General features: G+C 35.0%; 1 protein-coding gene across 2 annotated transcripts; it reads right to left on the minus strand.

Moving 5' to 3' along the window:
• Positions 1-4901: 4901 nt before the first annotated feature.
• LOC116177042 (D-beta-hydroxybutyrate dehydrogenase, mitochondrial-like) lies at positions 4902-20655 on the minus strand. 2 transcript variants are annotated; one of them, XM_031495901.1, is made up of 5 exons: positions 20588-20655; positions 13010-13201; positions 12718-12961; positions 5194-5539; positions 4902-5144 (listed from the first exon to the last, which is right to left on the minus strand). In XM_031495901.1, the coding sequence occupies exons 1-5, from the start codon at positions 20621-20623 to the stop codon at positions 4964-4966; spliced, it is 999 nt and encodes a 332-aa protein (XP_031351761.1). In that variant the 5' UTR covers positions 20624-20655; the 3' UTR covers positions 4902-4963. The 2 variants fall into 2 exon arrangements, with proteins under 2 accessions (XP_031351761.1, XP_031351760.1); XM_031495900.1 differs by lacking the exon at positions 20588-20655 and having other exon boundaries at positions 13010-13268.
• Between the last annotated feature and the right edge of the window lie 3432 nt (positions 20656-24087).

Genomic DNA, 24087 nt, shown 5'->3' on the forward strand with positions numbered 1-24087 from the left:
GACGTACTATCAATCACTTAAAGAATAAATACGAATATTGTGGAAGGTAGAACAATTCTGATTTTATGATTAGAAATTAATGACAGTGTACGTATGGGGTTTCTTATGGTAGTCGTTTGTTAGAAATGTTCGTGAAGAGTCCAGGGTAGTAATTTTCAGTTTAAAATATTATCATGTGCATTTTTAAGGTTAAATGTGATCTCTGATTTATATTGAACACAATTTCGATCATATCATTTGAGTTGTTGTTTTGTATTAGAATTATATGTTTTGTTTGCTTTATTGTTCAGTGAAGTTACGTTAAAAAGATTAGGGACGCCGTCGTCGGAACTACCTTCAGTAGAGACAGGGTATCTTGGCCCATTAAATTTAAGTATTTTTTTTTTAAACAATAGCCTAATGCAAGCTAAGTTACATTCTTTCACTTTTCCTCTCTCTTCGTCCCATAACCAATCCGGCCCCTTTTTATTCCTTTTTATTTTTCAAATTTTTCAATTTTCCCGCTTTTGCCCCTTCCCTTCAGTTACTTAACCTGTCGTATTTAGTTTAGAACATTTCACACTTTAAATTGTTAAAATTGTTTCCCATGTCATAAATTAGTAATTGTCCCTGTAAGTATAACTACATTCTAGACTCGTTTCTAACACATGTTTTACAGCATACGGATAACCAAAATGTACCCTTTTAAATTGTAACTTTTCAACCACCTTTACATGATCTCGTAAATTTAAGGTATGTTACCTAAGGCGTTTCAAATATTAATATTTCAGCTTGATAATGACCTTCGGGTCGAAACTATAGTCGCTGTCACCTAATGCCGGAAATAATAAAAAGAAGTATGGAGAAGGTTTAGTGTCTTTTATTAATCTACTTATTCACTATCACCCCGTTTTGAGTCGTTATAAAGATGGATAGCTACCAATTATTTGTGATAATGAGTTAGTTATCGTTTCTTAAAAGCTTATTAAATTCAAGATAAGCCGCCAGGTGTCGAAGAGTCATATCGTAGTTGAGATTGGCAGTTGTCCTTTTTAGTAGGCTTGATTGGCTATTAAAGAAGCAGCGTCGGAAAGTGGTAGAAGGAAAGAATCGTTAAATAAGCGTAGAAACCGTTAAACTTTGCCTTTTGGTGTTTGGAAAGGTTTTTTTTTGAAAGACAGTCAGTCTTTGTGATTGTAAAGGTTGTAGAAGAAAGTTTTGATAGTGTCCCAAGAGATTTAAATTCTTCGTACTAAAAGTCAATTGTGCTAGTTCGAGAGTCAAGCAGTTATCACATATGTGAATATACAGAGTGGTCCAACGACAAGTATACAGAGGGCTTTTAGGGTATTAAATTTATAAATTTTGAAAAATCCTCGAACACGTCAATTTTGTATTCGAGGGGGACAACTTTTGGAAAACAAATCACGAACCCAAGTCTTCACCCCTCTACGTAGGGAGCTTAACCCCTAAAATTTTAAATGGAATCCTATGGCAAATGGCACATTATTTGAAAGCCAATTTAATCGTGATTATACTAATCTGCTTTGCTTTTTAAATTGTATTGATTCGTTTCGGAGATATTCGCATTTGAAATGATTTCTTTCCCCTGATTTAAGTCCTTTAGATTACTTCTTGTGAGGATATTTAAAGAATAAAGTTTATGCTACTCCGCCCGGAACATTACAAGGGTTGCGAGCACGTATAACCATAGTGTAAGAATAGAATACACTATGATATAACTCAACAATTTCGAGGGATTACCCCTGAAATCTTGCAACATGTACGGCAGCGTTTTGAAGCAAATCTTTATTATTGCATGGAAGCAGGCGGAAGGCAATTCGAGCATTTATTGAAATAAATGTTGTCTGTTTAATAAGTTATTTGTTATTTTTTGCACAATTTAAACCTTTTTTAATACAAAGTGACTTAGATCGCATTTGTTTTGGTTTTTTTAGAAAAAACCATTTCAAATGCGAATATCTCCGAAACGAATCAATAGAATTTAAAAAGCAAAACAGATTAGTAATCACGATTAAATTGGCTTTCAAATAATGTGCCATTTGCCATAGGATTCCATTTAAAATTTTAGGGGTAAAGCTCCCTACGTAGAGGGGTGAAGACTTGGGTTCGTGATTTGTATTCCAAAAGTTGTCCCCCTCGAATACAAAATTGACGTGTTCGAGGATTTTTCGAAATTTCTAAATTTAATACCCTAAAAGCCCTCTGTATACTTCTCGTTGGGCCACTCTGTATAAGGGATTGCAGTGTAAAACAAAAGATATCGCGGCAATTTTAGAAATTTGAGGCAGATTAATTCTAGATAATACTTCCATAACTAATTTACATTTAATATGTATAAATGAGCAAGGAATAAAATAGTATACGTTATACGAAAAGTAATCCTGTCGCTAATAGAAACCTCATTTACCTAATCTTACACGAAAGGGGACATTAAATTTTATTCCAGAGTTAACCTGGGTAATGTGCTGACCCAAATGCAAATTATTTCATTTTCACTAAGGAAATACAAAGTCGCTTAAATGGGTGAAGTTACACAGAATAGTATACTGAACAATTTTCCCTTTCAAAGTCTCTTGTAGCTCTACAAATAGCGTAGTTGCCTTTGCGCAAACAACTGAAAAATGTCATTTACGAGAGTACTCTGGCATTAATTTACTTTCAATGAAATCAGTATATATTACGCCAATTTGTTTATTTCTATCCAACGTATTTGGCAGGTCTTGAGTAAAGATGATTAAGTTCGTACAGGTTGACCGTGGGAAAAATCTATGTTTCTCATTTCCATTTTATGCTTTAATATGGGGAAATATTTTCCAGTACAGAATTTTTTCAAATATTTTGGAAACGATATGTAGAAGTGATATGGGTCGATAATTTATGTTGTTTTTATCCCTGTTTTTGTAAATTGGACCAACTTTTGATAATTTCCATATCTCGAGATATTCCCAATTAGTTAAAACAAAGATTAAATAATTCGAATATCTCGTTAACCATTGCCCTAAGAAAAAAAATGAATGGAAATCAATTGGTTTAGAATTGAATTTTCTATAAGGTACAGTTGGTCCATGTTACCATGACAATTTGCAAAAACATTTGGTTCAACACTTGAATAGCACCACAGGATTAAAATTTAATTATATGTATGGCCAAAGAGTATTTCGTTGTATACTCTTTGGTATGGCGAACCTTGATATAACTACGGCGTCCATAAGAAATAAGAAAGTTTATTTGCTGGAAACCCACATGCCCTAAAAATTTTATTTTAGCACCATCACAACGCTGAGGAAAAATTACCAAGGGTTTGTTACAGACCCGTAGCCAGAATGAAGTAGCAGGGGTGGCCGGCATCAAGGTGGGGCTTAAGAAGTTTTTGATAAAGACTTCCGCTGTAATTTTTGTAATGAAACCATCAACAACCGTAATTTCCAGTGGGGCCACCCCCTGGCTACGGGCCTGGTTTGTTAAAACTATTTCTTGATATCTTTGACCATAACTTCGCTATTTGTAGATTTGCAAGACAATTTGAAAGGGAAAATTGATTATCACACACTTCTGTATAACTTCGCCCATTTAAGTAACTTAAATTTGAACTTTGGTTACGCCGAAATATTTTGTGTGCAATCTTCAATCTCCAAGTTTTGAAATTTGGCTTTCAGGTAACTAATCCCTTCCAAACTTCAAGTTTGAAGTTACGTTTCACGTTTCAGTCTCGACACTTCAAATACTTTGTGTGCCCATTAGCCTCCAAATATTAAACTTTAGATTTCAAGTTGAACTTTAAAGCAACTTGATATTTCGATGCAGAATGAACTAATTTTTGTACTCCCTTCTATTCCCGAATTTTGATATTTCCACATAGGTAGGTTGAAATTTAAAGTAAAAATATCTTCCAAACGCCAGGTTTGAAATCTAGTTCGAAAATCTTCAACCCTCTAATTTTGATTCTCAAGTCAAAAATCTAAAGCTAGGAATGCCTTCCAAGCCTTAGGTTTGAAAATTGCAGTTTGACAATTTCTGTGGACCCTTTCGCTACCAAATTATGTTAGTTTTGCAAAATAAAATTAGAGGTGGAGAGGTTTTCTAAAACTAACTTGACGGTTACCTTTATATGTACATTTAAGTTCTTACGCCATATTTAATAACTTATACGATTTTCCATATATCTTTTTGAATTTGGGAAGAAATAGTTCCTTAATAGATTACTTTGCAGAGTTTTTACCGATTATCTGGGTCGTTGTTATCGTTCTCATTGTAATTCTTGGCCCTTTTAGTCCTGTCACCGTAAAGAAAACGCTGCATTCCGCGTTACCCCACTATGATGTTATCATCACCGCGGGGAGTGTATCCGTGGACAAATTTGATAAATTTGAAAACGTCCTCGAGGAAGATTTTAAGGCCTCGATTCACTTTGGAAGAGTGAATATGAAACCTGAATACTTACTAGTTCAACCAGCGCATTAACTAATTTCGAATTTTTATAGAGAACCGACAACTTTGATGGAAAACTTACGGTGATATTTGGACTTCCTGGCAACAGTATCTGCAGTGGTAACCACAATACTCTTCGTCATACCGGTTGCACCACTTGGAGAATATTAAACTACACTCACTTCCAATGATCCCGCATATTGATAAATGGCAATACCTTTGGCTTTAGGTTCATTGGGTGCTTACTGCATACTCTGTTGGGAATCAGATTAGTAGCAAAATTAACAGCTTCATTAATGCCAACGCTTTAATGTTAGTACCCAGTAAACTTGTACAATCGAACAGTTTCAAAAAGGGAGATATTTTAAATGCGATTACGTTAAACCAGTATAACAAATATAAGAACAATTACGTTAGTAGTTTTTACAATACAAAAATATATATGTACATAGTCTCAAAAGTGACCAAAATAAATGCAACAATGCTTTTACTGCATAAGATCTACAAGAAACACTTACAAATAACATTATTATTACACGTGTATTAATCTTAATGGTTTGCACCAGTATGGCCTCTGCATTAGTGTGTAGGTCTGTTTAGGCTCGGCTGATGAAACCGCTACGTCTATAATTTCGAGAGCTTTAGAGGTGAGTATAAGAGGTTGATAGTCTAAAACGCCGCTTATGTTTAAGGCTACTTCATTGTCTTCCTTGCTGTAATTAAAACTATTAATAAATCACTCCAGAACCCAAGTAGAATTACCTTCTTATTTTAGGCATCGAATACATTAACTCTGGTAAAATACCACGTGGATCGATTGTAATGACCTTAATACCTAAAGGTGAGAACTCTTGGCGGAGCGCGTTGCTAGCGCCCTGTATAGCGTACTTAGTTGCCGTGTAGGCGACTAGTCCAGATTCTTCACCATTTGTTGAACCTATATTAATAATACGACCGCTTGTCTTACGCAACAAGCTTTGAAATATCCTTGCTGTTCTTAGAACGCCAATTACATTCGTTTTTAGCATGGCGTCCCAGTATGTCACATCTTGCTGATCAAACCTTCCCCGATATGAGATCCCACTAGTGTTGATTACTGCCCATATTCCTATAACAATATTGTTTATAGAATTAGATTCACTTATGAGTGAGAATGAAACAGTTTGAAAAATAAAAGAAAACTAGTGTTGCAATTATTTCGCATCTAATAGAAATCGCCGTAAACTAATAGCAGTTAAAAGTCTTAAGTTGGCGTTAGATTATCGACGATAACACAAAGTTGTAAAAATCAACTGTAAATGATGCGTGCTAATGCCCATTATAAGTAAAGTAAATGATAAACTTCTAATAAGACAAGACTATCGAAGTGGTTTAGATTCGTAGTAACGATCTCAAAATTACTTAGTTAAAATTCGTAAGTAAAGTGCAAATTGCGAATTACTATGAGAAATCGTTTACAATCTAAAATTTAATTCTGGAAAAATAAAGAAGTAAGTGCCTTGTTTATATTTACTTGAAGGGTTAGATGAAATACTGCAATTGTAGATAAATAATACAATACATATTAATAAAACACATAAACAGTTGCCACTTTCATTGTACTCGTATTTTATTAGCATCTCATGCCGCTGTTGTACAATTACATTTTAGAGCAAAATAAGGCAATTTCTTAACTTTTGACTTACAACAAACTCACTTTTGACTTAAAATTGAAACAAATTTTGGCTCTAAATATTTGAATAAGGTACAAGAATATTGTCGCTTTTTTTATTTTTTAGCTAAATTGAAAACATTGTCAAGCGGTTTTCAGTTTATAATTTAAAAATCCTATTTTTCGTTACTAAACTTCACCTCCATTTATTAGTTACATCATAAGGGTTTTAGCTGTCATTCTTGTCATATCATATCATATCATATCATATTTATTATTTGTCACAAAATACATTCCATATACTTGTATAAGAACAGAACGTACGTAACAATGTGTCATGTGTAAAAATATAAATATAAATATTTTACACAAATTATAATGTTAAGGTAAAGCATACAATGAACAATAAAACAATAAAATCATCTTTCGAGATATTCGTTCAAGTGGTAATATGACTGCTCCATCAAAAAGTTTTTGAGCGTTATTCTAAATTTCGAAAAGGAAGTAATTTCTTTAATATTTCTCGGTAAGGCATTGAAAATTTGGCACGCTCGGAATAACAAATTCTTTTGAAAGAGTGTGGTCCTATATGTCTACAAGGATACAACTGAGTTTTTTTTACGTGTGTTGTATCTATGATCGGGATTTATGAAACTTGATTTGTTTTTAAACGCGTAGCAAGATATTTCGAGGATATATGTGTCAACTACCGTTAGTATTTTTAACTCTTTAAAAAATATCCTACATGGAGTTTTACATGGTAAGGAGCAAATAATTCTGATCGCTCGTTTTTGCAATACTAGGATCCGTTGCACATGCGCACTGCCACCCCAATTTGAAATATTATATCGAATGTGCGAGTGAAAGCTTGAGTAGTACACAGTAAGCAATGTGGATTTGTTGCATAATTTTTTTAACGCATTCAGTGTATAACAGCAGCTTCGTGCAAGTTTACAAACATTATCAATATGAAAAAACCAGGTGAGATCATGGCTTATTGTTAGACCGAGCATTTTAATAGTTTCAGAGCACTTCAAAATATTGGATTCAATTTTTGTGGCACCAAAAGGGATCACGGCAGTTTTACTGGAATTAAGGATCAAATTATTATCATTGCACCACTTAGGCCTATTTATTTGATCTAGCGTGTGAGTAATTTCAGTCATAATGATTTTGAAGAAGAATAGTTTTTACACAAAAATCTTTATAAAAGCAGAGAGAGCATATGTTTCTGGATGGATTTTTTTTCAATGGAAACGATTAGTGTCCATCACAATTATTACAAAACGTTCTGTTTCGACGAGCATTAGAGACTGGGTTTATTCCTAAATTGCAAAATTTCCAATTTGAACACATAACTGGAGGGATCTCTGAACAACATTATTCCGATTTATTGATAATAATAAAATTGATCCAAAAGTCAGCTGTTGGTTCGAGAAGAATAAACATGCATATATGTACATGCGAAAGGATAAAGCTGGATTCATATGAATACGAAATCCGACGATACGGTCATCCGAAATGCTTATGATTGGTCAATAGTTTGAAACGTCAAGCACTTTTATGCAATCTGCCCTTTTTAAAACAACCATAAATGAAAATGGTTAACGTCCAGGGAAAGAGACACAGGTGAATTTTCTCTAACACAAGAAGAAGAGAGATCCTAATTCGGTGTTTCGCCTTTTTTTCCTATTTCTACTCATTGGGACGTTCTTACAAACACTAACGGGCCGATTCTCAAAGACAATGAAAGCGAATATGCACAGATATCGCGGTCTTAAAAATGTTACCTTTGAAAATTATTAACGCGATTTGCTATAAGTACAAAAACAATAATAACGTTGGGTAAAGTAGGATTTCAACTTTCGATTCCACTGAAATTTATCAAACGCCTGCCGATGTAGAATTCAAATTTGTTCGAAACTACCATCCCGGCAAACTTCGTACCGCATTTGGGAAATCCTGTTTTTTCAGGTACCCGGTTCACATTTTAACCGTTGTCGTGGGAACTTCGGGAAGTCTCTTTCGGAGTACACTTTAACGTCGTTAAAGAAACCTGCGTTCTAAAAGTCCAGTCTTCTCTTTTCGACTGTAAAACAAAATCCTGTTTTTTCCTTTACCTGTTCCTGTGGGAAATTCGGAAAGTGTTTTACTACATCCGAAACCTTCGCGGTCATACATACGTAATTGATACGTTTGACCGACTAGTTTGTCGCCTGAAGTCGACGGTATGGTTCTTCTAGAGTCGTGGTTTTTTACATGTTTCCGTACATTTTTTTTGAAAATTATCTTATATAAACCTGGTCCTGATTATAGCAAACCCAACAAAAAAAATTATTTAATTTGGCACATCCGTTCTGAAGTTAGGCGCCTACATTTCGGTGATTCATTTTTATTTATATAGATACGAATACCCACGACCCTCTAAGGTTTTGGGCCTCTAGGGACGGTAGCGATTCTAAACAAATTCATTTCCGTTAATTTTTTCCCTCAGCAATATTTAACGAGATATTCGAAGGCAAATGCGAAAAAAAGACGTTTGTTTATAACAATATGTTCCGGGAGTTTCCGGCCAGGCGGATTTTCGGATTCAGCGGAGTTAAGTGAAGTGACAACATCCAATCCAAACCGAAATTTGGCTGGACTAATAATATTAGCTAAAAAATAAATGAAGACAAAAAGGTAAAAAACTGAGCAAGCTACTTTTGAGACAAATCGCTTTAGCTACATTCGAAATATGTTGGGAAGGGTATTCCAAACTTATAAGAACAGGAAAATCTAAGTAATAAATTAACCATTAATCTTGGATTCCACCCTCACATTATTTTGTACTTGTTACTTATTAGGTACTTTACTCTTCCATTGAGAACTGTCAATTTACAAAACAAAAAATGGTTATCTAAGAAATCAATAATACGTTACTCATTCAATGATTTATTCACATTTGGGATCACAATGAACTCGTTAATCAAAATTATTAAGGCAATACATTACGCAGTTGTGATCGCCCAATTTGCAGCCTAAGACACAGTCCTGAGAGGCTTGGCCTCCCAAAGCTAAAAATTGAAATAAATGTCTGAATAAATATGACACAACATTTTTCCAACATACTTTGTTTGACCATTGCCATAAGCGCAACAATTAAAATAAGAAAAGCCCGGATGTTGATCATGGTGAATGACTTGGTGTTAATAATAGTTTGCGGCCAACATTTATTTATATAAGGGATTCGATTAAGATTAACAATTTTAGAAGTGGATTATCAAGATGGAAATTCGTTAGCAGCATAGTTAGCAGAATTAGACCACAGTGTAAAATAAAAGATAATGCAGCAATTTTAAAAGTTTGATGCAGATTAATATATTCTAGATAAAATAGTATACGTTATACGAAATGTAACGGATTCCTATCAAAATAGAAACATAATTTACCTAATCCTACACGAAAGGGATCAGGGAGTTAACCTGGGTAATGGGTTGACCCAAATGCAAATTCTCAGATCAGGTCCCTCATTAAATGTCTCCCGAGGTAAATAATAAATATTAAGAAAAGTAGAGGACTCAAAACAGCACCCTGAGGAACACCTGATGTTACTTTGCATTTTTTTGACATACTACCGTTATATATTACCATAATGTAAATATTACGAGTACTACCACTTGCTATCGGTGCGTAAGGTATTAATCCAATAAAATTTGGCGAAGGACTCTGTCAAATGCTTTGGGAAAATCGTATACATTACTTCAATTTGTCTATTTCTGCCCAATGCATTAGCCAGGTCGCGAGGAAAAGTGATTAAATTTGTACAGGTCGACCTCCGTGGGAAGAACCCATGTTCCTCATTTATGCTTTAATATAGAGAAACATTTTTCGGTATAAAATTTTTTCAAATATTTTGGAAACGATATGTTAAATTGATATGGATGGGTCGATAATTTATTATGTTGTTTTTATCCCCGTTTTTATAAATGGGACCAACTTTTGATAATTTCCATATCTCGGGATATTCAAAATCAGAACAAAGATTAAATAATTAATAATAGTTCAGAAATAGACTCAGAACGTGCTTTACAGAGGGTGTTATATATAAAGTATGTAAAAAAAATTTGGTGGTAGAGGGGACCAAATCAAGTATTTTTTCCAAATAGACCGAGGGGAAATTTGCATTTTTTCCGATTTTCAGAACCGATAACATTGGAAACGACTGAAGAACCCAAGGTTGCTCTCGTGACGTAGTCACTCGTACATTAACATATTTCACTCGATGGTTAAAACATCCCTTTATCGTCTTGTATAATAAATAGCTATTAATTGATTCTTAATCTCTACTGTGCGCATGGCAAATAAACTCTCTGTATGCCGAAACCGAAACCACCAAAACCCAAAAGCAGCGAGTCGGTGATTACAAACATAGTTTTCACCAAGGTTCCACTGTATTATCAGAAACCTGTCACCCAAATTACTAACATACGAAGAGCATTTAAAATGTACAAAATTAAACCTGATACATTACAATTATAAAGTGAAACAGAGGGTATATATGATAGACAAAAACCATGTCAATACTACATCCACGCTTGGGGCTGTAAAATTTGAGTTTTCTATTCCAATGATAACGATCATTGCGGATCGAGAACGTCAGGTTGTATTGCAGTAATGACTTTCCTAGCATAGTATAAAGATACCTACATTTCCAAATTTTCTCAGAAACACAAAATTTGCAAATGGGCGCTCAAATCTCTACAAAAGTAGAAACTTTCAATTACCCCAAAATGAAAGTGAAAGAAACTTTTGTGTTTTGATCTTCCAAACGCCAGATTTGAAATCTAGTTTCTGCAACCCTGGATTTCAAGTCACAAATTTAAAGCTAGGAATGCCTTCCTAACCTTAGGCGTAAAGATTCTTTTCAGAATTGTAGTTTGGCATATTTTTTGTGGACCTTCTCTATCGTGGTAGGTATATATATTATTTTTTTCAATACTTATTAAAATTGACCATTAGTTTTGTCACACTGTAGAAGGGCGATCAAAATTTAAATAATTCGCATGTAGCATCAAATCAATATTGTTGATTTTGGAAGATTTTTTGAAATTCAAATCGACGGAGTCATAGATACAGGTACAGGAAAAGCAGTTAAACGTCAAAAATTTTGAATAACTTGAAAACCTTTGATGCTGCGGTATAGGGAAATGTGGGAAATCAAACGAACTAGATTTCGAAAATGGGACACAGGGTGCTCTATTTAAAAATTAAAAATTTTATCTACATCCGGTAAAACTGATAGTGAAACGATCATGATATTTTCTTTTAATAGATCATGAAAAGCTGTGTTGGTATGGAAAATTTCAGATATAAATTATTAATGGGAGTCTGAATACTTTTAGGTAACGGTTTGCGTGTAACTTCCATGGTAGGGAAGTCTATCAATGCCTTCGCACCTTACATCCCTCGGCGCAAACGTCTCGGCATGTAATGTAACACGAGGGAAAACAGGAAAGGGAACGAGACCAAAGGATAGGAACATCGGAAGCCAATGAACGCCCGGAGAAGAAGCTGTCACTAGAAAGCAGAGTTCCCTCTAAGGCAGAATACCAGTGGCGAAGGCAGAATACCAGTGGCGAAGCTGTGGCCGTACCCGTTCGGGTCGGATAACACCCAGTTAGCCGCCCCCCCCACAACCCCCCAATCCACAAAATCCACCACATTGTTTGGCATATGTCGCGGCCCAGCGCGATGGCAACAAAGTAGTGGAGAAACGTCCCTGATAGTGTCTACCAGGGACGCATCCTCACGACAGTTGACTAAATCCTGGGAGAGGCGGCGACGCCAGGCATATGTCAAAGTTTCAAGTTTCAATAGTGTGGACTCACGTTAGTGAGTAGTTACGATAGGGTCGACTTTGGGACTGGGGACCACCGAAAGCAACTGATTGATTAAGGACCATTAACTTTGTTCATTTCCACAAAGGAAAACAAATTGTTGTTGTATTAAATGTATAAATTTAACTAAACCATGCAAGACAGGCCCTAAGTAAATTACCTATTATACGAGAGTGAAAATTTCAATTAGAATTTTTTGTTTTATTTATTTATAACCTTCGTATAATTTAATAATCTACATCCGGCACTTGTAAAAACACTAATGAAAATAACTTTCATAGTTTGAAAAAGCAATGGCGAATAATTTATTCACCTAGCGCTGCAAATAATTGCAATTTTTATGTGTTTAGAAGAAATATGAAACAGTTTTGAAAGTTGACATATTACCTACTATCATTAAGAGAGAAAATATATAATAAAATTTTTAGACCACAAACGAAAGGTTGACTAATGACCAATTTTTTGTAACCGTCCTGAAATAGAAATTATATACGAAGTATTCGAAGTATTCAACCGTATAAAGGTTGTGTTAATTAATATCTGCCAAGATGGAAAACTAATATAATAGTAAATAATGGTTTAGTTTTTTGTTGTTTCTATCGCCTTGAATATTAATCATAAAAAATTAGCACAGCTACCACCAAAATGATTTGAGGTCGAAACCTTTCTCGTATCAGTTCGATTACATTTTCGACTAACCTCATTCAAACAAGGACGCTACGCGATTTAAATAAATAATTTACGCCTTATACGTACCATCCTCGCCGGCCGGAAGGTGAGCTCTTATAATATCGACGGCTTCGTGAGATATATCTTCCCTAGTAACATCTAAGGGAAGGGCGATCAATGATCCTTGTAATGGCACCGAAAGACTCTCTCTATGCTTCTGCCATGCTCTTATGACTCTGGCGGACGCACTATCATGGGGTGATCCAGAAGATGCACCCTCTTTCAACCCCGCAAACACGCGGAACCCCCGGTTCGCGAAGTGCATTGCAATCTAAAAACGCTCTCTACGTTATTTGAACTGACAATTCAAGCAACCCACCTGTAAACCTAAGGCATTGTCACACGATGTCACCAGTATAGGTTTTCCACCGCAGACCATATTCTCACCGGACTCCAGGCTGGAGTTGTTCCGGATCTTGCACAGTAGGTAAAGAAGTAGCGCACCCGCTATTGAAAATAAAGCTATCAGCTGTAATGCCAGAACTAGAGCTGTCTGCTCATCCATGTTGTTCTGAAAATGAGAGTAAAGAAAATTAACACTGATTGCATAGTTCATTAGCTGTGTATTGAATTAGTAGACCGCAATTCTTTGCCATTTTTACAATAAATTGGACGCAATATAAAAATGTTGATCTATTTGCGTTCTTACAGTGACCACCTGTTACTAAAGTAGTTTTAGAGTTCGATGGTACTAATGGATTTCGTTTTAATGGATTAACTGTTCACGTATTATTGTTAATTGCGCATCAGTTGTGAATGACCTTTAAGGTATTTAAAACGATATTTTGACATTTCCAACAATTTTTGAGGAGAACGTCCATTAATGTGAGAACTAATGCGTTGTCATACGACGATAAAAACAAGATAACTGTATACCCACGTATAACAGCAAAACCCAATTACCGAAACCTAAACTATAATTTAAATGTGTCGCCATGTACCGGAAGTAAACTTGAGAAATACGTCTTGTTAATTGAGAAAGTTGTCCAGAAATGATCGCAAAATCAAGCATTGGGTCGAAATCTCAAAGAAGAAATTTCGTCAAGGATGTTTCAGCAAATATACAAGGTGTAACTTAAAAAACGCGCAAGTGGAGTCAAAAATCAAAATGATTGCAAAAGATTCAATTTTTTTTTAATTACTACCATTGCGGTCCACCCGGAGTCAATTTAATGTTTTTTTAGATGTCTTGCCGTTATAAACCACGAAGGCTGATCACTGGCGTATTGTTTTTTCATAAAATGGTACGTAAATTGAGTGAAAAAGAAACTTTTAAGCTTGTTGAAAGAGAGCAGGAATGCTTATGGAATATCCGATGCTTTCAGCCAAGAATTGTTCAAAGTATTTTACCAATTATGTTACGATTTTAGCACTGAATCTTGTAATGTACCCCAGGAAGAGTTGGAAAAGAAGATAGAATGGACCAGAACGCGGAGTTAAGAAGAGATTCGGGCGGTCTCAGTTGCTCAATTGAATTGGTTGCATAAACATTCTTTCCCCTTACACTATTCGACGAATTTCATACTCATATCTGTACCTCACTTTTGAGGTGCCAATGTTCCACAGCAGTGCAGTTATTGCAGAAATCATCTTTTTGCACAATTTCATGTGGGTAATTAATCCTGAACAGGAAAAAATTGATTTTCAAACTACAAGGTGACAATACTCTCTTCTATTTGCGACATCTATGAGTACAGTCTGCGCGATTTTACGACATAAACATAACCCATCATGCTCCTTTTTACAATTGTGGTTTGTTTAGTCGTGACAAACTATTTCTAATATTTGCCACAAAAGTATATAATTAATTATCCGCTAGATCAAGTCTGGTAATGAATAATTTACCCAATTAGACCTCTTCATTCGTAACCAGATGTAATGCCTATTGCTCTTCGACTTTCTCGTACTCTCGATAAAATGAGTTTTCAAGATGATACGTTCCAATAATTAACAAATAGAATTAATTAGGTTTTGGATGCATTGAACGGTTATAGAAAATAATATACAAGCGTGTTTTAATCACCGCCTGCACTCAAAATTTAAGCTTTTTTTACAAGTAGTAGTAGAAGCGACTTCATTACCTCCTTTATATTATACCTACTAATGTAACAACGTAGATATTCATTTTAACTTACATCACATGATGGATAATTTCTCTCCTTACATTGTTAAACTATTATTAAGTTTTGGTAGTTACCAACCCCCGATGATTTTCTACGTTCGCGTCATGAGGTACCAATTATATTGTTTTAGTACATTCTGACTCTGATTGTATTTAAGATTTACGTAGGTAATTGCAACGTTACAATATCTATACAATGTGTCCCAAGCAAAATGTGTAATAAGACAAAAAGTTATCGCCGAATGTCGGAGATTAACCGCTTAAGAAATGTAAGGATGATGAAAGTTAGTGGGGGTCGATTAACAATTCCGTTAGTTTAAATCTTTTTGTGCTTTTATTATAGTTTTTATTTGAAATTTGTGTAATTGTCTAAGTGTGATCGACCAATCATCATCCGTGGGTTAACCCATTCATTTCAGTAAGGGGTCAAAAGGGCTAAACTTGCACGAGAAGATTAAAAAATATAATTAATCAGCGTTATACTCTCTGAGTAACTCATCAATCGCCACTAGGGGGTTGAAATATTTATCCCTTCCAGTAGGGGATTAGGGGATTAAACTAAAGTGTACATTTTTTACTTCAAATGTATAAGTTAAAGTCGTTAAGATACATAGAAAGTTTAGAATTCTTCAAAAGAGAGGCATCTTTGAAGGTCTTAAATAAACATTTCACCAAAAAAAAGTATACACAGATAAGGATATCTATCAGGAGGATTTCCGAAACCATAGAAGATACTACAATGGTCAAATTAGGTTTCAACAGGATGGCCCTGATCTTGCGAAAATAGGTCATTGTGTAACGATGCACCATCCAGTTGAACCAACAGTTTCCAACCCTTGTTTTTAGCGTAACACAACGAAGTTGAGGTAAAGCTTATGTGCTCGTGTTTCCGTCCGTCCGTCCGTCCGTCCGTCCGTTCCATCGAGATCTCGGCCCCTGGGCCACCTAGAGACTTCGCGTTTTCGCTAATTGATAGCTGTTATGGTCTATATTTGCCCATTTCGATCAGTTTCATTTAACTCCATATTTTGCGCAGACTGCGCAATGCCAACTTTCATATTTATAGGGATATTTCTCTGAAATTTTAACCACAGACCCTTCTAGTAAAGATAAACATTTCGCGCATAGTAAAAATTATGTGGGCATGCGCAGTGACTGCGCAATGTCAACTTTCTTATTTATGGAAATATTGCTTTGAAATTTTAACCTCAGACGCTTCTAGTAAAGGCAAACATTTCGCGCATAGTAAAAATAATGTGTGGGCATGCGCAGTGATGTGTGGGCATACTGCGCAATGCCAAATTTTTTATTTATGGAGATATTTCTTTGAAATTTTAACCACAGACGCTTCTAGTAAAGGTAAACATTTCGCACATGGTAAAAATTATGTGTGGGCATGCGCAGTGACTGCGCAATGCCAACTTTCTTATTTATGGAGATATTTCTTTGAAACTTTATTTTACTTATTTAACTCCTCTCTTTCTCTGGACGTGGACGTGCTTCAATATGCAGATTCGACATTTTGTGTGCTTTCGATGGCAACGCATCGTTTCAATACTTTGTGTTACGCGGCAATACCCACGAGTGGGTTTTGGAACATTTTTTTTTCTGTGTGCCGTATACATCGTTGTACTGGAAAGAAAAAATGTTACTCAATACAGTATGTACTTTTTTATTGGTCATATAAAATAATAAAGTTGATGATGATTTCTCCGAAACGAAACGTTGTATTGAAAATCTCTGAACGGTATCTTGTAAAGCTCAAAAAGTTGCATTGAGAAAGTGTTTTTTTATTTTTTTGCTGCCTCTACTCTGCTTAAATGTTAGAAAATCCGTAACTTTTTTAACCTTGCATAAATAAAAAATACGGTGTGGTGTGTGGAGTGACAATTAGGAAAAATTGTCTCAAAACAATTGAATATCTTGATATCGGTGAAGCCAGTTTTTAATTAATTTAAGTTTAGACCTACTTCTTTCACACGAAGACATAGACACGCATACTGTTACAAAAATGGAAGACCGACCATGACTCGTTTTTTAAAAACAACACGTACAATCGTTAGCGCTGCTTGTGTTCAAAGATTACGATTCCAACGTTTCACCTTCCCAAGAAAAACAAAAAAAACTAAAATATTTTGTGAACTTGGCCCTACCCATGACTCGTTTATAAAGAAACGCACATGCGATCGTTAGTGCTACGTTAGTGCTGTTTTGTGCTCAAATACCACAATTCCAACGTTTTTCGTTTCCAAGAAGAAATACTAAAATATTGTGCTGTTTGGTGCTCGAATATTGCAAGTCTAACGTTTTATATTTTCAAAAAAATCGAAAAAACCAGCGTGTTGCTATTATACTTTATGAACAATAGTTTATAGTTTTATACGTACGTACGTAATCCATGGCAGTCAATTATTGCTACATATTGCGTCATGATAAATTTAATTGTAAAACTGGATCTTACGTCAAAATGAACGGTACAAAATATTAGAAAATATTGAATGACTTTATCTATCGATCTTGCTTGAGAAAATATTGGGAATATGGTCAGACTAATCCAATTTTAACCATACTTAATACATAAGTGTAAGACATGCATTCCTAGATATTGTAATCCATCGAACCGCGATTTTATACGCATCCAGGTATCGATGTCAACGCAAATAAAACTTGGTGTGTAGTTTGAACATTAAAAATAGGGCGCACTTCAGTTTAAAAAGTAGGTATCGAATACAAAGGGGTCGTTTATATCTAGGCAAAAAAATTGATCTTCAAGTTAGAAGTTCCTAATATACTTGGGCATGAGACATTTATGAATGCGGCTCATTTCATGGAACCAAGCTTGATATAAAAGTTTCTCATTTTGATAGGACAATCCCAAATAAAACATATGAGACATAAGAGCAGCAACCTTTTTTGTTAAATGAGCACTATCTCGGATTTTTACATTAAAGAGAGTTTGTTTTTCTCTTTTCAACCGATGTAACCTAATCAACCAAGAATACTAATAAAATGAATTATTTTGTACCTTTTATTGAAGAAAGAGCATTAAACCTTGTTTATCAAAATAATAAAGACGTATTTCTTAGTCGATCAGACCTTTTATCGTTAAAAGACACTTCTTACCTCGATAAAATATGCTATTTTTGGGCCCAATTAACAAAAAAGCTTTTGTAAGTGAAGGTGAATTTTTAGACGGATAAAATCGTTTTTTTAGTTTACTAGTATTCTTTGTTCAGTCGTTGTTACATTGTTGACAAGAGAATAAAAACAACTATAATTTTTAGATATGTAAAATCCAATGCCTATTTCAAAAATTTGCTGTGGCTAGCACAGATACCACATGCGCATGAGCGATTCTGCTCTTTTGCGTCTAAGAATATGTGTATCAAATTTGGTTCCAATCGGTTCAGCCGTTTAGCCGAAAATGAGAGTACAGGCCGACCGACAGACACCATCGAGATTTTGTTTGATTCGGATTCCTCGTACTTCAAGTTTATTATTTCCGTAAATAAAAGACAGATAGATCGACATCATCAAGATTTTGTTTCATTCGGATTCCTGGTGCTACAAAAAGTGTATTTCCGTAAAAAAAGGGGCGGGTCATTTTTACTCCAATGCAATATCTCCCTTACTAACGTGGGGGTGGTAAAAAGAAAGAAAAATATGTCAGAGCCGCCATCTTGAATTTGATTTAGACATCGATTTTGAGTTAGTCTTACCAAAACGAGAAAACATGTATTTTTTTGAATTTTTATAATAAGATATTTAATTATTTAGAAATCGGCATTTTTCAGTTCAACTTTTAATTGGGAACGGACTTTCAAATTTTCTAGCGGAAATTATAATCAGCCCACAACACTGCAGAACCCATAATCACGGCCTTTAAGAAGAACAAGATTAGCCATACAATAATACACTTATACGGAATTTGGCCCCTTAATTTCAGGAAGCAAAAAAAAAAGTTTTTGAAGTGGTTTTAGCATCGTAGGCACACGACTGCATTTGTCTGCGTCCACAGAGCGACCGATTGCGCATATTTACGCCCCGAATACCTTCATTTGTCTATTCTATTTTTTTCAGTTATTCCAAATACAAAATTCCATACTGTCCGAGTTTTCAAATTTGACGTTTTTTTCTAGTGATCGTTTGCGCTTGATTTGCGCAGGGTTGTCCCCCGAATACCTTTGTATGCGTCACCGCCGTTTTCCAGTTATTCCGAATGCATAATTATAATACCATACTGGTTCCCCCGATAATAAAATAAAAAATAAAATGCTGGCCGTTTTATTTTTACACATTTTGTAAATAACGGAAAACGGTGAGGGTGCAAACGAAGGTATTCGGGGCGTAAACATCCGCAAAGGGTCACTAGAAAAAAACGTCAAATTTGAAAACTTGAGGGGCAGTATGGAATTTGTATTCGGAATAACTGAAACACGGCGGGGGCGCAAACGAAGGCATTCGGGGTATGAACATGCGCAATCGCAAATATTTTTTTTTTTAATTGGGAGGCAGTTATGAAGTTGACTTCGAATGGGTGCAGTCCATTTTAAAAACGAATTTTTGTGCTTCCTAAAATTGGGGGACCACATTCACACAGGCCAATCCTACCCCGCTTGAGACACCCCGTAGGTTCTGCAAGTACTGTTTTAGGTTGAACAATTTTGTTAATTGCCATTTACTCTGACAACGGCCACAAATTAATGCACTTGAATTTTGGAAACCGAAAGGTCAACTAAAATACAGTTATAGGAAGTGTATCCAGGTTACGAAGATGATGTGTCTTACCGTCGATTCATTGTGTATTTGATCGGTAGAGGGAATGTGTGCGGAAATGACTTGCGGAGGTTATAGAAAAAAATGTTTATGTCTTGGAGCGCAAAAAACCTTTATCGCGCTTCATTTCTGAAAATGGAAAACGAATTGTGGGTCCTATATTTTTTATTATACCGATAATGTGAAACGCCATCGTGCCATGTTGCAAACTGCATTACGACAAACCACAAGATTTCTACATAACGGCTGGAGATACAAAGAGATTCATTCCATAATAGGATAGAAAAAAATTGCTCTTCGAAATCACCTGACTTCATTTAGATTTATAACTGATTCCGACGATACTTTGAACACTTGCTATAACTTGAAACTGCAACTACCGGTTATGCAACATTTGTAAAAACAAATAAACGCTAAAATTGGATATGCTTAATCGGATGCTTCTGAGGCTCTTGATTTAGTTGTCTAGCGGCAAACTCAAGAAAATGGACGCATCAATAACCGTCAGATTGATGCTAAAATTTTCGTTGCACCTATAATTAACTCGGTTGGTGTCGAACGAAATATGAAAATGTCACCAATGGTCACTTTTATTAAACCTCAAACTTTAGAAGAGTTCCGCTCACCGTTCACTTAAAAAATTATTAATTATCCGCTCGATCAAGTCTATTAGTCATAATTTTACCGATTAGACCACGCCATTTAAAAAACCTGATCTTGACTTTCTCGCATTCTCACTAAATTATAAGATGTCAAAGACGACACATTCCAATAATTAATAAATTGAATTAATAGAACACAATACGCACCCAGTACAATGCAAGCGTCTTACAATCACCACTCACACCTTTTAAAAATAGAAGAGCAAATTTCAGCTTTTTGAAGATGGAAAAGTAAGTCAAGTCAAGTGTAGTTCACGCCACATAATTTTTATTAATTTACGTGAAATTAATGCGTTTATGCATACAGTACGCAGATGCGATTTCAGATCTTCCTTACCCAAATCTTTTTTATCTGGACGTGAGGATCCGTCATTTTTTGAAACTGAACAGCGCTTCCACTGAAATCACGACACTTCTGGTGAGATCTACTACATTAACTCAATAATTAGCGGAAACCTTGACAAAATTAAGTGTATAAGCATCTCGGCCAAAGCACCTTGTCCGCGCAAATAAAGAGAGAGTGTCATTAGTCCGTTACGAGAAGATGCCTTTATGATTTTTTAATTTATGGAGGCACTTTCGCTAAATCCACTTATCATTCCATAAATATATTAAAACTCCATTGAAAATTAATTGCGTATTACGCGCGTATAACCTGATAATTAGTTTTTATTTTGGAAAGGAGGCCAGTCGGTGTATGTGTAATCGTTTTTCGTTCAATCACTTCTATCGGTCTTTACCTACGTTTTGGTACGAATTTATTGCTGTCTTAATAAAAAAACACACATTCCAAGTAGGCCATGTTACTTCCATTACTTGTGGCGTAACTTACGGAAAACGCTAAAAATATTGCTAATGTTTTTCTTTATTTTGAGACAGAAAAATAGCGGAATGTGGTTTGCGTTTGTAACACATTACGTGTTTTAGAGTACCAGTTTCGTGATGGTAATAAGACTGAGTGGACTTCTTTTGTACCCAGTCATTATCCGTAGATATTCAAAGTTCCAAACCTGCTTTACCAGTACCACTACCGAAATTGAATAATTTTTTTACAAATAATCAATTAAAATATCGACTTACATCATAACAAACGCTACCTACCGGCTACGTGCCATTTGTAGTGAAAGTTTGCTATTTCTTTTCCGCGTTCAGTAATTGTCATCAAAACCTATCGCCGAACAGGTTTTGGAATTACACTACTTGCAAATTAAAGTAAATCTGGATAAGCAATTACATCGCCCAGATTCAGAGGGTTTTTGAAAATGATACGAATGCGAAGTGCCGCACTTTCCACAATCACCACAGGAAAACTTTTTCAGTTACGATTCGAATCTTACATGGAATTTATTTATATCGTTTAAATTGTAACTTTACCGTTTGCATCTTAAATAAAGCAGACGATGTATTGCCTGCATTTTTTGGTAGTAGTTATTGATTTGAAGATGTAATTCAGGTAACGTATCGATTTTGATCTGACAACAAACAGAAGAAATGGCCATAAATATAGCATTCGCAGTAACCACCACCTATCACACCAAACCGTTACCAACAAAGTTATCATTTCCAAAGATAATACTGCTGTTCGACAATCAATCAACACAATAATGTTCCATTTGTATAATTTGCATCAAGTTTAAACCATGAACAGTCAGTGTCACTGCCCAAAATTAAAAAGGAATCGGAATAACCAGCAATAGTTTTGAACAGACCGCACAGTCGATTTGAATAGGCGAAGTGTTCGCTTTTGAATCAGTCCCTGCCCAACAAATGCTATTTTGCGAACATCACTATGTAGAACTAAACCGTGGACGATTTATGGTCCTTCTGAGACACCTCCTGGTCTTTACTAATGCAATTTTAAACAAGCCAAAATAAAAATTTCTGAAAGCTGAAGCTGATCCAGGAATGCGTTACTTATATAATTGAGAATTTAATAGGCACTAAACGCGGCATAATAAAATTCTCATGACATTTTATTAATCAAACGACATTTTCTGGTGTGGTCGTGCAAGTTACATCTTACGCAATCTATAATTTCAAAACGCAAAAGCAATACATAAACAAACGTTCTAGCTACTTAACTGCTCACTAATTGACGGCATTACCTACTTGTAAAATAACGTTTCATAACTACTATACTAAGACATCGAATGCTCTAGGCTTGCACATTTGTGCATGTGTCGAATATTTTGCAATAGATTGCCAAGCTTTAAATTTATGTACTATTCACATGCGAGATAAATTACATGCGAAAATTTATTTACAAAATAATATGTTTCGTATTTCGTGGCGAATAAAGGAAATTACGTTGTATAAGGTGATTAGAAAATAAATTCAATTAAAGCTTTCAATTTATTGTTATGTAAAGAATGCGCGAAGGTGTGAAACTTTTCTTCGTACTTGTAACTACATCAGACGTAACATAAAAAATATTCCCCAAATATTTTCTTTTGTATCGTTATGACGGGGTAATTATACATTTTCGTGAGGAAACTAATCAATCACAAAATGAAGGTTGTCCATCATTATGTAGTGTTTAACACCTATAATTTCCTTGCCAGAAATAGTATTCTCTTCCATCACTAAATTACACAATATTAAAGTTCTTAGAAACTGAAGGATTTTAAATACGTAGGTACCTGCATATAACTGCTGGCGGTATAATAAATCCTGGCGATTTCAGCGTTCGAAAAATCTCAAAATACCTTTGGAAAATCTCCCGCACTTACGAACGATGAATCGACTATTATTGCCTCACCTCCAGTAAACAAAAAGAAGACGATCTACCATTAAAGTCAAAAATTTGGAGAAAATTCAACAAGAGACTAAGCGGAAATCCGAAAAGGCGGAGGAATAAGTACCCAAGAAAGACGCTAGAAATCGCTACAAAGAAAACTATACATCCAACATAGAGCGTAGGTAACAGGAGGTAGGTGCAAGAAAATACAGCCCCAATGAATGCTTTAATAAAGGCTTCTTACAGAGATATCTGACTTAACGGAAGAAAATGGGCAAACTCGGAAAAAATCCAGTTACGTTTTTGTCCAGTGTTACAAAAATTGGATGTGAGTAAACATTATATAACCATAATCAGAGCAACATCTCTAATGGAAAGCAACAGTGACCTTTTTTGTTAAAAAATCACACATTTTCATTCATTTAGAGTGATTCGAGATAGATATTCGACGTAAAGTGTGCTCCAACTAAAGTTGCTCAGTTAATTGATAAGTAAAGCATTAAACATTAATACATCCTCAATAAAAAATTCCGAAAAAAGCTAAAATGCTTATTGATTATCCCTTCAAACAATAGTATTATTTGTAACCATAAAATGAATGTTACAAACTAAAATTTATATTCGCTAATTATAAATTTCCAAAGTTAGTTGAAGAAGAAAATCTAAAAATGTTTCCTCTGCAAACAAATAAGCAGGTGAGCACGCTGTTATTAAGAAGAAATATAATCTTTACAATTGGGTTAATTTTCAGTGAAAGTGAACACTGCTTATAACCTGATCTCGGACTAATTTATTTGATTGAATTTATTAATTAATTCCATTACAAATAAGAAGTACATACAGATTTTATTAGATATTTCTATTTAGTTGTCGATAATTGGAAACGAAGCAAGGTCATATGAACTGAGCACTTGCACCGTGCAATTCACACCTTGTCCTTTGTATGAAGTGACTTTTAATACACAGTGTGGGCCTTTGAAAACAACGGTTATATTTTTTTTTATTAAAGAGAGATATCAACAAAATAAAAACATCGTTTCTTTAAAAACCGAGGGAATCCAAATGACTTATTTTTTAAACTACCCCCGCCACACAACCCA

Source organism: Photinus pyralis, unplaced genomic scaffold, assembly GCF_008802855.1.
Source record: "Photinus pyralis isolate 1611_PpyrPB1 unplaced genomic scaffold, Ppyr1.3 Ppyr1.4_LG7, whole genome shotgun sequence".
NCBI lineage: Eukaryota > Metazoa > Arthropoda > Insecta > Coleoptera > Lampyridae > Photinus > Photinus pyralis.